Source organism: Notechis scutatus, chromosome 3 (genome assembly GCF_049901735.1).
Source record: "Notechis scutatus isolate UNSWTSFEM ecotype Mainland chromosome 3, rNotScu1.2, whole genome shotgun sequence".
Taxonomy (NCBI): domain Eukaryota; kingdom Metazoa; phylum Chordata; class Lepidosauria; order Squamata; family Elapidae; genus Notechis; species Notechis scutatus.
In genome coordinates, this window is record NC_142011.1 from 116,693,456 (window position 1) to 116,708,888 (window position 15,433).

The 15,433-nt window shown below is 36.9% G+C and overlaps 1 protein-coding gene across 1 annotated transcript in view; it reads left to right on the forward strand.

Moving 5' to 3' along the window:
- Positions 1 to 483: 483 nt before the first annotated feature.
- The window catches only part of PFDN1 (prefoldin subunit 1), a 40,522-nt gene continuing 25,572 nt past the window's right edge, over positions 484 to 15,433 (forward strand). Inside the window, exons 1-2 of the mRNA XM_026672578.2 lie at positions 484 to 604; positions 2,803 to 2,969. Coding sequence (XP_026528363.1) covers positions 572 to 604; positions 2,803 to 2,969 — 200 coding nt within the window. The 5' untranslated portion in view covers positions 484 to 571. The remainder of the gene's footprint in view (positions 605 to 2,802; positions 2,970 to 15,433) is intronic.

Here is a 15,433-nt window from a genome sequence, read left to right on the forward strand (position 1 = left end):
TAATAGCTTAGCAAAATGTGTGACCCAAACCATTGTGACTTAACAATGGTTTACGGCTTGATATGTGTCTTATTTAATAAATGTCTGAATACAATGTATAAACCAAGACCCAGCATACTACAACACAAATTAGCTTAAATATGAGGTGAACCAGACTGAACTTCCAAGACTGCATTCATTTACTGTCCATATAACTTGTTAGCTGCAAAACACAAGGAAAGCTGAGGAGCGGAACGGGTGTAAGATTGCAGCAAGGCTTCGCGGTGTTATATTGATTGCATATACAATGTTTTTTATTTGGGAACCAATAAAGAAGCTGTTGTTTTGACAGAAAAGAAAAAAGCGCGTGTACTTTTACTGAAGCCATTAAAATTGCCAACTGAATGATATAAGGTGAATTTGCGGATAAACCGAAAACAAGACAAAACCCGAACGCGCCATCCTCTAAACCAGCTGTCACTTATCGATCCATACTACGCATGTCTCGACTGAACGGAAACAAAGGACCGTTATGCCGTCAGTTAAAACTGTTGCCTAAAGCGCATGCGTAGCTGGTTTTGTGCTAGTTAAAATGGCGGCATCCGTGGATCTTGAGTTGAAAAAGGTAAAGCAAATGAAAATAACTTTAGGAGTTGCCTGAAAGTAAGGGGGGGTTTGGAAGTTGGTGGTTGTTGCCCATTATCAGAAGAGTTTGTCTGGGTTTTGGTGGTTGGTGTCTCTTCTAGAGGGGGGCTTCTAAGAATTTTAGGCACTTATGCATTAAGAATATCAAACTTCTTAGTATTTAGCAGATTATTCTTGGTTGATCCTTCGAGTCGAGTGCGATGCCTAGTGATTTCATAGAATATCAGCAAATTCTGCTTGGTGGGTTCATGTGATCCCTTTCCACTTCCCAAGTTGGCGAATGGTCTCTATGAACTTTTCATATCTGTTTCCCTTCCCCCAGCAATATATATTTGGAAGTGTTTTATCCATGAACGGAATTATAGCAACAATTTGTTTCTCATATGATTCATTTTCTATTTAAGCAAGTGTCATTATCTGTTTAAGAATGCTTAAGAATAATGTTTTGGAAGAAAATTATTTAAATTTTTTTTGCTATAAATTTTGTATCAAAATTCTGAAAATAAAAGGAGGGAAGTATTTTAAATGATGTAATTCTATTTCAAAACTAGTCAGGTGATAGTCAAATTTCAATTAGGTTACTTTTTGTTTTGTATCTATTTTACAAACTTATTTTGGGGAGGTGTTGAGATACTTTTAGCATTCACATTTAATCCTACAGATTGTGTCAAAAATAAAAATACATTTAAAATCTGTAGTATTTCAACTCAAACCAAGGAAACTTGTCCCAAAATGCAATTCTAACAGTTTCAATATCAAACCAGGACACATTGATGGTACTGGTCACATAATAATTCTTTCAACCTGGATCAAACTCTGTCAAATTATTGTAATAATTTATAATATTTATCACCTTTCTGCAAAAAACTATAAGGTGATTATACTTCTGATTTCGTCTTGTCATTTAGGCTGCATGGAAGACAAGCATATTAGTTAACTATTTGACTTACAAATCTTTCCATATCTCTTTAAATGTTAATATATCACCCAATTTGAATCTTCAGGATCTGCTTTTTTATGTGAAAGAAATAAATTAAGCTATCATAAGTAAGTAAAAGTCTCCACAAAGTAATAAAGCTCATTGAGTCCATACATAACTGGATAATATAAAGCTGTTCATACATTGCACTAAAAACATAGATTTTGCTTGGTACATTGTATGAATCAGTTATAAAGGAGTTTGTAGAATGTAGAACAAATGTACAGCAGAATGAATAGTACTCACCATTTACCTTGCAGAATTGTTTTTACAATTATATAATGCATGGTAAATATTTTTACCAGTAAAATATACTTCAAAGCTGTGATGCAGGCCCTGGTGGGCAATTCCCATTTTTTACATCATTCTCTGAATTATTTAATCTGATTAACAAAAGGGCTATTCCAGATTACTATTTGGTGATTGGAACATATTTGTGTCTTGCTTGCTATGTATCATTAAAGACACATGCATATTTTCAATATGTTTTGATATTTGATGCATATTTTACATGTTTCTTTAATTTATCTGATGTTTAAATATATAGTACATGCTGTTGGTAAGAGATTGCAATAGGGAGAAAAGGAGGTCTGCTCTCTTACCATTTTTAACCATGGTGTCAGCCACTACTCATGCATTAGACTTTCTGAAGTTGACCTGGCTTTTCTCTTTCAATCAATGACTAGTTAGATAGCTACTAAAAAAATTAAAATGCATTACAGGTGGTCCTTGACTTATAGCAGTTCATTTAGTGACCATACAAAGTTATGAAAAAAGTGGGGGGAAAAGCACTGAAAAAAAGTGACTTATGATTGTTTTTCACACTTACAACCATTGCAGTAGCCCCCTGTCACACAATCAAAATTCAGAGGCTTGGCAAGTGACTCATATTTATGACAGTTGCAGTGTCCCGGGTCATGTGATCACCTTTTGCGATCTTTTGACAAGCAAAGTAAATGGGGATTCACTTTATTAATTTAACAACTGCAGTGGTTCACTTAACAACTGTGGTAAGCAAGGTCATTAAAAAGGGGCAAAACTCAACAAAGTGAGTTTCTCACTTAGCAACAGAAATTTTGGGCTCATTTGTGGTTGTAGGTCAAGGACAACCTGTATAGAGAGACCGAGAGGTTTTTGTGAAGAGTGAAGACTTGTCACAGATTTTTTTAAAGTTACATTTGTATTGTTCTCCATGTCAGGCATTTTCTGAACTTCAAGCTAAGGTCATTGAAACCCAGCAAAAGGTGAAACTGGCAGATATACAAATAGATCAGCTGAACAGAACAAAAAAGCATGCACATCTTACAGACACAGAGATCATGACTTTGGCTGAAGAAACAAGGATGTATGAAGGTATAGGACGAATGTAAGTAATGGTTGTTGTTTGTCATTTATCTTATTTACATTCAATTTTCTTGTTTTCTCATTTTTTTCTGCAGCGTTTATACCAAATTTGTATGACCCACTCATCCATATTGGAGTTGAGTTTAGCATATCATCTGTACCAAGGCTAGGGTTTAAACAAAGATAATTAACCATAATTTGTAGAATCATTTATCCTTGCTTTATTTAGTATAATCATGGTTTTGCATATCATATGAATCTAGCAAGTTTGTCTCATGGTTAAACAGTTATCGGTCTGAACAGAAAATGAGGTGGGATATCATATTATCTTGAGTGCTTCAAGACTACTTTAAGCAGAATTTCCAGCTGACATCACGACAAGATCAGAAGCAGCAAACAGAGGTCTCCGTTCCTGCGCTGGCTTCTTGCTGTTTATGGGCTCCAAACGGAGCCGAAAGCTGCCTTAGAGGGGTGGCAAAGCTAAGGAGAGGTGCCCAGTGAGGTTCCAGGGGAGAATGCAACTTCCCTATAGAAAAAACCCCAAGCTTGCTGTCTACGCAATGACGGAGAGAAGAATGTGCCAAGATGGCCGCTACAAAGTTGGGACAGCCAAGAAACATCTAAGCACAGCGCTGGAGTGGAGATTGGGAACAGTGTTTGGAGAAGGGTGAGAAGAATTTATTTTATTTGTACTACCCCAAAAGATTATAACTGAGAAGAATAAAGAATTGTGCTAGCAGCAGATGGAAGACAGAAGAAATTGGGAATATAAAGAGTTCTTTAAAAAAAACTTTAAATTTGAAAAGGAATTAATTTGGAAGAATATTAATTTGGAATTTGGTGATTGGGCAGGATTTGGCATCTATAAAGACATTATTTTGAATGCTGGAAATAATTGTTTTAAAGAGAAATAATATTTGACTTTTAAAATTGGTGAAGCTAAATAAAGAAACGGAAAAAGTTGGCTGTGAAACTGGACTAAAAGCACCACTTATTGATGAAAGAAGAATCCTGTAGATCCATTCAAACTAGCGATTTTATCAAAGGAAGAAATTAAAAAAGAAATAAAAGAAAGATATTATAATAAGACCCTTGGAAGTTGAAGTATATTATAATCAAAAAGTAAGGATACTACCCCTGGAATTGTCGGTGACTTGGACTGATTAACATTGGGATATAAAGATTTGAAGACATTGACATTTTAAAATAAAAAGGAGACACTGGTTCAAATAAAATAAAACTTACTGGTTACTGGACAATTGGAATAACAAGCAATATAAAGATGAGTGATATATGCAAAGAAATAAAGATGGACATTCGAGCCATGAATGAGATGTAGGACAGAATGTTGGATTTATGCACTAAAATACTGAAAATAAAAGAAAATTCACAAATGGCAACGGTAGCAGAAGAAGGAGAAAGAACAAAGGAGGAGGAGGAGTCAGAAGAAAGAGGAACCAGTGAAACAGAACAAAAGGAACAACAAATAATACAAAAGAAAAAAGTTGAACGTGAGCTATTAATGATAGATATAATAAATAAGGGGGGGATATTGAAGTTGGAATGCTGATAAATGGTTAGGGAAATACAGAGAGGAGATAAAAAGAGGGTGGGGGCAAACTGAAATGGGAGAGAAAATATAAAAAAATGATGATAAATAGAGGAAGGATTAAAGGAAAAAGCCAAAAGATGATAGTAAATGGTAAGCAAGCAAAGAAATGACGAATTAATATAAAAGAGACTTAGAGATAATGGTTAGAAATGGAAAGGAGGGAGACTCCACATTAAGAGGTATATTTGTAGTAAAATATATATATATATATATATATATATATATATATATATATATATATATATATATATATATATATATACCGTATTTGCGCGTATAAGACGACTGGGCGTATAAGACGACCCCCAACATTTCCACTCAAAATATAGAGTTTGTTATATACTCGCTAGTATAAGACTACCCCTCTTCCACACACCTTCCACTTTTGCACTTTTTTTTTTTTTTTTGACGCACTTTTCTGCTTTGGACAATTTTGAAATGAGCTAATCCAATTTTGAACCAAGAATATGCAAATAGCTATGGAGTTTAGAAATGAGTTTTAAAAATATTTTTCATTGCTTACCATTAAGCGTAAAATATGTTGTAAATAAAATGAGAACACAGGAAACGTTCTCTTCTCAATACAGCTGATCTCTCTCTCTCTCTCTCTCTCTCTCTCACACACACACACACACACCAAAAACCCGGACGCTGAAAAGGCTGCCAAGGAACAGTATATTCAATGCCTTCTCTTTAATCAAGAAACAAGGAATTCCTTAGAATCTTTTTTTTCCCCAAGTGGCCCTCTTTAAAAAAAATATGGAGGTAACACTTTCATTCAAAAAGTCTTCCAGTATCTGGAGTCGCTCAGACATATTGAAGTGAGGCAGGAGAGTAAGTGAAATTTGAAATGATCCAGCTACCGTTTTCTTCCCTCCCGCCCGAAGGCCATTATCTCCACGTCAAAACGAACGAGGGGAGGCAAAGAAGCCAAACACGCTAAAAAGGATCTCTTTATTTTCCTACACAAGGTCACACCTACTTTTCCGCATTCAAAGGACAACCTCTCCTCACCACCACCACACACACACACACACACCACAATACCCGCAAACAATGTTCTGGGCATTAATCACCATTGCTACATTAACCTGGTAAATTTATACCCTGCCTCCCCAGTGTTGCTTTGACGGCAGGATTTCACACAGCGGGCGCTCGCTCGCTCTCTTCTCCGCTCTCCCACCGTTCGCACATGTTGGAAGCACCGTAAAACCTGATAACCCACCCGGGCTCCCCATCCTTAACCTACAGCCGCCCGCATGCAAAACCTGCGTGCAAAAAGAAAAAAAGAAAAGAAAAGTACGCCGCACGTGAGGATCTTGAATCCTCTCCTCCCCACACCGCTAAGGAAGGAAGAGGGGAAAGGTTGCGCAGCGCGTGGCGAGTGACACCCGCCACACACACACACACACACACACACACACACACACACACCGCTCCCCCAGCCTCCCTCCCGGCTGCAACTCAAGCTCGAAGTGGGAGTCGGGTCCTCCCAGGCGTATAAGGCACCCCCCACTTGGAGGCATGTTTTCAGGGCAAAAAGTCGTCTTATACGCCGGCAAATACGGTAATAGACTTTGAGGAATTGGGATTAAGAATTAGAACAAGAAGGAATAATGTTAATGTAATAGTGATGAAAATAAGAATTTATAATAGATTAAGTAAGATAGAAATGTTTAAGATGTAAGTGATTAATAGTTAAGACATGAAAAGAAATTTTATGTGGAGTCTAACAGAATAGATATAACCATATGGTAGGATAATATTTTTAATGAATTATATATTTTGTTATTCATATATATAAGATAATGAGGTAATAATATAAGTTTGAATTTATTGGCTAAGAGAAAATATACTTTTATAAAAATGAGATGTTAGAGGGAAGGGAACATATAGAAAATAAAATATAAGCAAACTAGCAAATGTAATACTGGGGGAATATAATAGGGGATAATATAAATTAAGATGGAATTTTTAAATGCTTATAGAATGGTATGAAATTGTAAACATGGTGAGCATAAGTATACATGATTAAGGAAATTAGTGATTGATTAATATCATTTTTAATGAGTTAAATATTTTGTTATCCATTTGTATAAGGTAATGAGGATATATTGTTAGTTTTGAAAATATAAACATGATGATTACAAAAATATATGATTAAGGAAGTTAGAGAAGGGATAATCATAAATTAAGATGAAATTTTGGATGATTAATGAAATGATATGAACAGATTAAATTGTAAACGTAGAATATATGATTAAGGAAGATAGAGCATGAATAAAAATAAAGAGGCTGATACAAAGTAACTTATGAGAATATAAAGATGAAAAATGATAATAGATAGTGAAGTGATGTTGGAAAGTATAATTAAATTTTATTATTCTATTTAGATAGCTTAAAATATTAAAAATAAAGGTCAGTTATCAAAAGTGGTAGGTAAGGGATTGGTTTTCTTGTCTAGCAAGTGTGATTACTTTGATTTTGATTGGTTACCATGCTCTTGTACTTAAAAAAAAGTAACAGCTGACCAATTGCAAAGGTGGCTTGAGTCTTTTAGAGGTGGAAAGGCTGCTAAAAAAATAGGGATTCTTAGATGGTTCCTGACAGCAGCACTTTATGAATAAGAGTCTTTCCCCATGATTAATATTACAAATGTCTAATGCATGCAGTGTTTTTCTGATTTCTATCAGGAGACATATCTACTATATTAACTGCTAAGACAAAGTTTGTTTGCTTTGATTTTGTTTCTAATTTGGAAATTACTGTTTTGCTTTTATACACTTTCACAATACTTTTCCTCCAGTGTGATAGTACTATCTGTCAGCAATGCCCCTTGGATTCTACATAGGACAAACTTTATACAAAAGAATGGATGCACATATGACATCCCTTGCAAAACTCAACTTTAGCTTCCCTCCCACAATAGTTCCATGCCACCAAGTTGGCCTTCATGAATGCCAAGGAGCAGTAGAATTCTTTTGTATTAGGGACAACCTAGACATTAGTAATGCTAAAACAAGGACCGAAGTTTTCACAATTTTAAAATTTCCTATAATTGTCAAAACAATGATAAACCCATTGAGCAAACCAAGTAATTTACATGTTTTGATATTCATTTCTAATCATCTACTTTCTGAAGTAACCAAATAAGTCAGGGGTGTCCAACCTTTTGGACCTCAGGGACCACCAAATTCATAATTTTAAATCCCGGGGACCACTAATATCCAGCATGCTGCTCGCTGAAGCAGCTGGACTCCCACTGACGGGATAGGGTCCGTCAGGCACTTAGCTTGGCTGCCTGTTTCTGCAACCTTAAATACTCAAAGAGTCATTTGGACCCGTTTCCCAGAGAAAATAAAACAATGGGATCTCCCATCTCTCTCTCTCTTTCCCTCTCTCTCTCTTTCTCCCTCTCTGTCTGTATGTGTGTGTTGTCTCTCTCTCTCTGTCTTTTCTCTTCCTCTCTCTCTCTCTCTCTCTCTCTCTCCCCACTCTCTTTCTCCCTTTCTCTAGCTGTGCCTTCTCTCTCTCTCTCTCTCTCTCTCTCTCTCTCTCGTTTCTCTTCCCCCCTCTCTCTCTTTCCCTTTCTCCCTCTCCCTCTCTCTGTGTCTTGTTTCTCTCCCCCCCACCTCTGTGGGAGTGGGGTAAAGGAACCTCTGAACTGGTGCTGGGTGTTGGGAATCTGATGTCCGCAGGCCAACGAGCCATGTACTGAAGACCAGATGGCTGGCGGGGAGGTGGGGCAATTCTGCAGTCTCCCTAGCAGACTCGTGTCGTGGCTCCTGTCTCTACACATCGAGGAGGCCGAGCAGCAACGGGAAGAGCGCGGACCTCCTGAGGAAGCAGCCGCCAGCGATGCCCTCAGGTGAAGATGTTGCGAGAGGGAGGCTCAACCCTTCCCCTCAGGAGCCACAAAGCGCTCACCTCCCCTCTGGCATCCGCCAAGCCGTCTCCTTCCCACTGGGCGTGTGAGCATTTGTGGCAAGGAAGAAGAAAAGCACAGTGGGAGGAGTCTTGGCGGCTCCTGGGAAGGGCTCTGCCAAAAAAAATGAAGCCAGGGGGGTGCACACAGCCCTCCCAGGCCCTGTTTTCACTGCAGAGGCACCATGGGCAGGTCATTCGCCATTTTCATGGCTGCCCCATAGGCCAGATCCGGCCTGGAGTTCTACACCCCTGCATTAGATATTCACATAAGCATCTGAAAGTCACTAGTGGGCAGAACTGTTTGGCAGGTTAAAAAGGAATGTGCTAGTCTGTCTAACTGAAAGACAAATAGAAACAGAAATTGTGGTGGCCTAGATGTGAAAATGCACAAGACAGTTTGGATAAATTTTTATTTAATTAAAATATTGTATAGTGCCCATTTTATGTATCATAATTCTGGGCAGCTTATAATAGTAATAAAACAATAAAACATCTAAAAGCAACATAAAATTTGTCTTGTGCCTTCCAAACACACATCCCTCATATCCAAGAAGGACATGCTACTCTAATTTTTGTGGGAAAATCCAGTACTTCAGGACTTTTGGGAAGGCCAAACAAGTAGTAGTCTGTTGAATCACGTGGAAGAATGTTACAAAGAGTTAAAAAGAATGTTACAAAGACTGCTACTGAGAAAATGTGTTGGCTTGGCCTTGCTAGATGACAACATTTAAAAGAAAGGGCCTGGAGTATTCCCACTGTATCAGACCTAGTAAAATAGGTAGATACTTTTAGGGAAAATTGTTCCGGCCAATAATCTAGTCCTGGCAAATGTAAGATTTTTGTTATGATTCGCTGGCAACTGGTGCAGATGGCAGCGGAATCGGACAGTGGGAAAGAACGGGGATCAGTCAGGGAGTCTGGAGAGGACTTGGACAAGGATCCTGCGTCCGATGCAGAGATGGGGCCAGGACCATCTGGGAGTGGGGTGCTGCCTTTGGAGCCTTCAGAGTCTGACAGCAGTGAGGCAGAGGATCCAGGGAAGCTTGTTCCCAGTGCACGTGTGCGCAGAACTGCTAGAAGGCAAGAGTAGTTGAAACAAAAGGGATGACTCGGGAGTAAGGCTGGGAGGTGATTACCCCTCCCATAAGATATAAAGGTCAGGCCAAGATGAAGATACCTTTTCAGGAAGCGAAGTAGTTCGATCGGTTCAGAGTCATTCTGGAAGCTCTTTGTACTTCAGTTGGGTTTTTTTGTACTTCGGTTGGTTTCTTTTCCAGTTCATTTGATACATCTGTTTTTGGCAGCACTTCACAGAACTGAAAGGTGTGTGCTTATCTCGGGGAACTGTTTGAGATTAATTCTGGCCGGGAATGAAAACAATTCCCAGCATTGCAATAAAATAAGTCTTGTTTTTAAAAAACGTGTGTGCGCAATTACAGTTTGGAAACCTTGGTCAGAACAATTTTAAAGATGATAACCAACACCTCATATTGCACCTGTAAAAGAACTGAAAGCCAATGCACATGGCAAATCACAGGAAGTCCAAAACTGTGCCATTGCATTACTAATTATAATTTCTGGATGGTTTTCAAGGGCAGCCTCATATAGAGCATATTGCAATAATCCAACCAGGGCGTGAGTGACTATGAGAAATGGCCTCCCAGACCAGGTATGACCTCAATTGGTACACAAGATGGATTTATTCAAAGGCTCCTTGACACATCCAAATTTTGCACTACTTCTGTCTGGAGCAAGAATCAAAGATAATCCCTCACCAGATTCATAACATAGATGGGAGCTATTCTAAACATTCTTGTCATGACCTCTTCGTGAACAAATAGCCAAAACTAGCAAATAATTAATACAATCAGTATAACTCATGGATAATACCAAGAATCCATTTTCCCAGGTGTTCAGTTGAGGCTTTCTCCAAATGCATAAGGTTGCTTCTACAGTGCACATTTTGTACATTTGGTAATAACTTGTAAAACTCAGCAAAGTTATCCACTATCTCATCAACGGAATTCTAGAATTAGCTTCCTTCATTGAACAATTAAATGAACTTTTTTATAAAAAAAGTTTGATGGTGATCTTTAATTTTTTACAATGTATATTTTAGAAAACTCATATACTGTATTACTACATTCCAAAATTATTTTTTGTTTACAATAATAATAACATGCAAATTAAAAATATTAAATACAAGAAATACAAACAGAAACTCCTACTTAATTGCAAACATCACTCCCATTTTCTCAGACAGCATTGCAGCTTTTTCACATTCTGTAGGCCATAGGTATTTTCATTATTTGGATGAATTCAAATGAATTCTGTTCATTATTCACATATTTCAGGAGCATATCAAAAACATCTCCAAGTATTCAGATAGGGTATTACACATTGTACACATTCATCATAGTACTCAAATTAAAATGCTGATGTCAGTTCACAAATAGTCCAACTAGCAAAACTTGACATTAATATATATGCTTATATCGGGCTACATAAGTCTTTCAAAAGAAATGAACTAACTGAATTAAAATGTACTGGCAAAAAGCCAAAATGCTGAACTGTCCTCTGAGTAACAGATATTGCTTGCATACAACATAGACTAATTTACCATCTTCTACTTTGTATTTCTGGCTTTTTTATGAAGCTGCAAATACTGTAGGTTTTGTTGAAAATATCCCTATCAAACCTAACTATTGGAAGATAACACACAAAATTATATTACTGCTAGATTGGTGAATTGGTGATGATATATTAGGAAAATGTTAATTTCTCTGAATCTGTTTCTGAAACTTGTATCAGATTCAGTTATGAACCTCATGTTACATTGAAAATGCTTTGTTCCTATGTAAGTATGTATCTAATTGCCCTGTATATTCTTGCCCTATAACATCTTTTTATGATGTTCAGAGTCTAATCATACTAAACCTTTTCTGAAGATTGCTAATGCTATGAGCTTTATTATGTTAATATCAGGAACATTTGTGCAGTTTAATTTCTCTATTTTTAAATTGAGCAAATCTTTATGCCTTGATATATAATATACTTTTTGTATATTTTTGTATATAAACAATAATAATATATATTCCATTTGAAACTTGTGCTATAGGAGTATGGTGCTTAAGCAATAGCTTTGCTGTTTGTAAAGCTAAAGTTGTACTAAATGTTTCCTAAAATTTGACTCGGTATAAAAAAATCAACCTCTCTGTCTCTTTCCCTCACCATCGCCCCCAAACATAGATTTGGAATGGAACTAAACATCCAGTTAGAAAAACAGAAGAGCAACAACATAGCCAGTAAATGGTTTGTTAACTATGAGATACAGAGGAGTGCTCCATGTTTAAATTCAAAATGTTGATAAGTAGCCACTGTTTAGTGATCAGAATTGGGACTGCAAAGAGAAATTGCAGCTTATGATTTTACTTCAGTTTTCCTTTGCTGTACAGACCTACAAAGATCATAGATAAAAGGAATGGTCATAAAGTTATTTTTTCATTACTGTTGTAACTGAGAATGGTCACTAAATGAGGACTACTTGTAAATGGAAGCTGGCATATTTTTCCTTCACAATAATTACGAATTTTCAGCTACAGCTGAGTATTTTGAAGTAAACTGATACAAATGTGAAAGAGATACTCAACATCACAGCACTGAAAAGACCAATTACATCACTAATACAAACTCCTTCTTGCATTAATCCAAATTAAAGCACCCATTACAATTGTCCAGCCTTTGAATACAGTGGTAGTTTGGCACTCAACTACTTTGAGACTCAACGTATTTGGCATAAAAATGTTGTCCTGGTACTCATTGTTTGTTTGGTACTCATCCCACCTAGTATCAGTTAATGATGAATATGTATGTTGAATGTCAGGACTGGATAATTTCTGGGTAATTCAGACAATTCAGATCGTTCTAACTTTACATTAATGTCAATAATTTATTAAGTTCAATGTATAGGTAGTCCTCTACTTAACAGTTCATTTAGTGACTATTTGAAGTTACAATGGCACTGGAAAAGGTGACTTATTCATGTTTTTCATACTGATCAATGCAGCATACTTATGGTCATGTGATCAAAATTCAGATGCTTGGCAACTAGCACATATTTATGATGGTTGCAATGTCCTGGGTCATGTGATTATCTTTTGCGATCTTCTGATAGGCAGAGATAATGGGGAAGCCAGATTCACTTCACAACCTGTTATTAACTTAACAAGTGCATTGAATTGCTTAACAGCTGTTGTAAAAGGTCATAGGTCATTAAATGGGCGAAACTCACTTAACAAATGTCTCACTTAGCAACATAATTTTTGGCTCAATTGTGGTCATAAGCCGAAGACTACCTGTACATGTTTATACAAGTTAAATTGAAATCTGAGTATTCAGGGCTTCTAGTCATTATTCCATTACCTGCTGTGTAGGATGATAAAGAAATGCATTCTTTTGTGTAATGTCCTTCAGGAATTTGAAAATAGTCTCATCTCCTTTCTTCCTATTACATTTTTAAAGAAGAGATTTATGAATTTTTCTGTCATTAATTAATAGTACATTTTAATAGTAAAATGTCTTTAAATTCCTATCTGAGTCTTCATTTAACAGTGCCATTCTGTCTCAATCACTATTTTAAAGCGATTCCAAATTTTTATAAAATATTGCAATACAAGCAGTGGTATAAATCTACCATCCAGTTAACCGTCTAGCTATGCAAAAAATACTAATTTGGAAGCCATATGGTTATTTCTGTTTTCTTAAGTCATGTAATTATATTAGAGTTGTAAACAGCTCCCATTTCCCAAGCAGGGTGGTTCAAATATTAGATACAGTAAGACAGTGTTATTAGGGTAAGTAGTGCTGGTCTCTTTTGCTGTGTAAATTATATATCTCATCATTGCATCTTTTTGCTAAGAATAAACTAGATTTCACTTGAAGAAGGCAAAGGATTAGATAAGTAAATAGGTATACTAAAGCAGGGGTCGCCAACCTTTTGGACCTCAGGGACCACCAAACTCATAATTTTAAATCCTGCGGACCAGAGAACCTGGGAAAATCCCCAGAAAAGTCTTCAGGAAAATTCTCCACCCCGTTTTCCTACCAATCGATCGTTCTTTATTTGGGATCGCAGGATACCATTTTCAGCTCTGTTCTCGGGGAGAGAGAGAGGGGGAGAGACTTTTGGCTTCATGCAAGGAAAGCAGCAGAAGCAGCAGAAACCTTTCTCTCCCCCAAACTCTGCCAGAAATGAGTCTCTGCCGACGCAGCCTCTTGGAGCAGGAGGCTTTGCAGGGTCCCAAAGACTCATTTCTGGTGGAGTTTGGGGGAGAGAAAGAAAGACTTGTTGCTTTCCTTGCATGCAGCCAAAAGCAGGAGAAGAAAAAAGTGGAAAGCAGCAGCCCGGTGGCCAGGCGAGGCGTGTGGGGCAAGTGGGGCAAGTCCACCCCCTCCACCCTTTCCTTCCTCCCCTCACTACTTCATGTTTGCAATGCAAGCGACACAAGCCTTGTGTTCCCGCAGGCCATGTGGGCGTCACAGCCTTGTGTTCCCAACACAGCCTGGATTAATTGCTTTGCGGGTGACGTTTCTCTGCGGACCACCAAAATTTTCTCATGGACCACCAGTGGTTCCCGGCCCACTGGTTGGCGACCACTGTACTAAAGCAAATCACAAGAGGACTAACATGTATCAGAGAAAGTAAGTCTCCAGGAAGTAGAGAATCAAAGAACCATTAAAATGTTTTTCTTCTCATTCAAGAAACTTCACTTGGTTAATCACCTTGAACATAATGCAGTCATTATGAGAAATTAGCATAAATTTTGTCATGAAGTCTTGCCAGATCAACCTCACCTCATTTTTTAAAATTTTCCTGCTAGATTGTGGGAATGCTGGAGATATAAAATACCATGATTTCAATGCAGCATTGACAATTACCCAATGACTTTTTTAAAGAAAATGATCAAATGTGAGCTGGATGATATGACAAACTTTAATTGGTGGCTCCAAAGGTTAGTTGTTTTAGTTGAGAAGCCGATAATTTATTTAGTTTCAATAAAAATTCTATATCCAATGTACTGTATAAGAGAATTCAATTCCAATTTAGTAGACATAAACATTATAGCTCCAAAGATGATCATGAATATTTACCTTAAAAGCAGCCTTGCTACCTATTAAATATAAATTCTTGGTGTCTATTTATACAGGTTAAAATGTGAGGTTTGAAAAAATAAGTCAAGAAAAATGTTTTTAAAAAGTATATTCTAGTAATGAATTCATTTCAAAACTATTAAACTTAAGAATTGCAATATTTTCAGGTCTGTATGTTTATTTTATTTATTTATTTTATTTTATTTATTTGATTTGCCAATTGTTTACAAGATAAGTATAAGTGTATACATAGTTGTGAATACATGAAATGGGTACATATAAGAAAAATAAAGAGAGAATAAGAGAAACAATAGGACAGGGACGGTAGGCACGTTGGTGCGCTTATGCACGCCCCCTTTTGTGTGCATGTATGTTGCATATATGTAATATGGATATTGTGATGTGATTTATGATCCATGGTTCCCTGCTAGTTTAAACATTATTGTATCCTTTATCCTTTTCTTTAATGAGCAAGTAGTAAATCCTTGGTACCATTCTTAATTTATATTATTGCTGTTTGGTGGTAATTTAGTACGGTATCTAAAATCAAAGGGAAAATAAAATAGGAATCATCAGCCCTCCATTCTTCCATGCTGTGAAATGGTAAAAGGCCAAATTTATTCATAATCTGAAGACATTTTAAAAGCTAAGGTGAAATGAAGAAACATTCAAAGACAGAATAACAAGAGTTGGAAGGGACCTTGGAGATTTTAGTCCAATCTTCTGCTCAAGCAGGAGAGCCTATACCATTCTGGACAAATGACAGTCCAATCGCTTCTTAAAAAATCTCCAGTGAT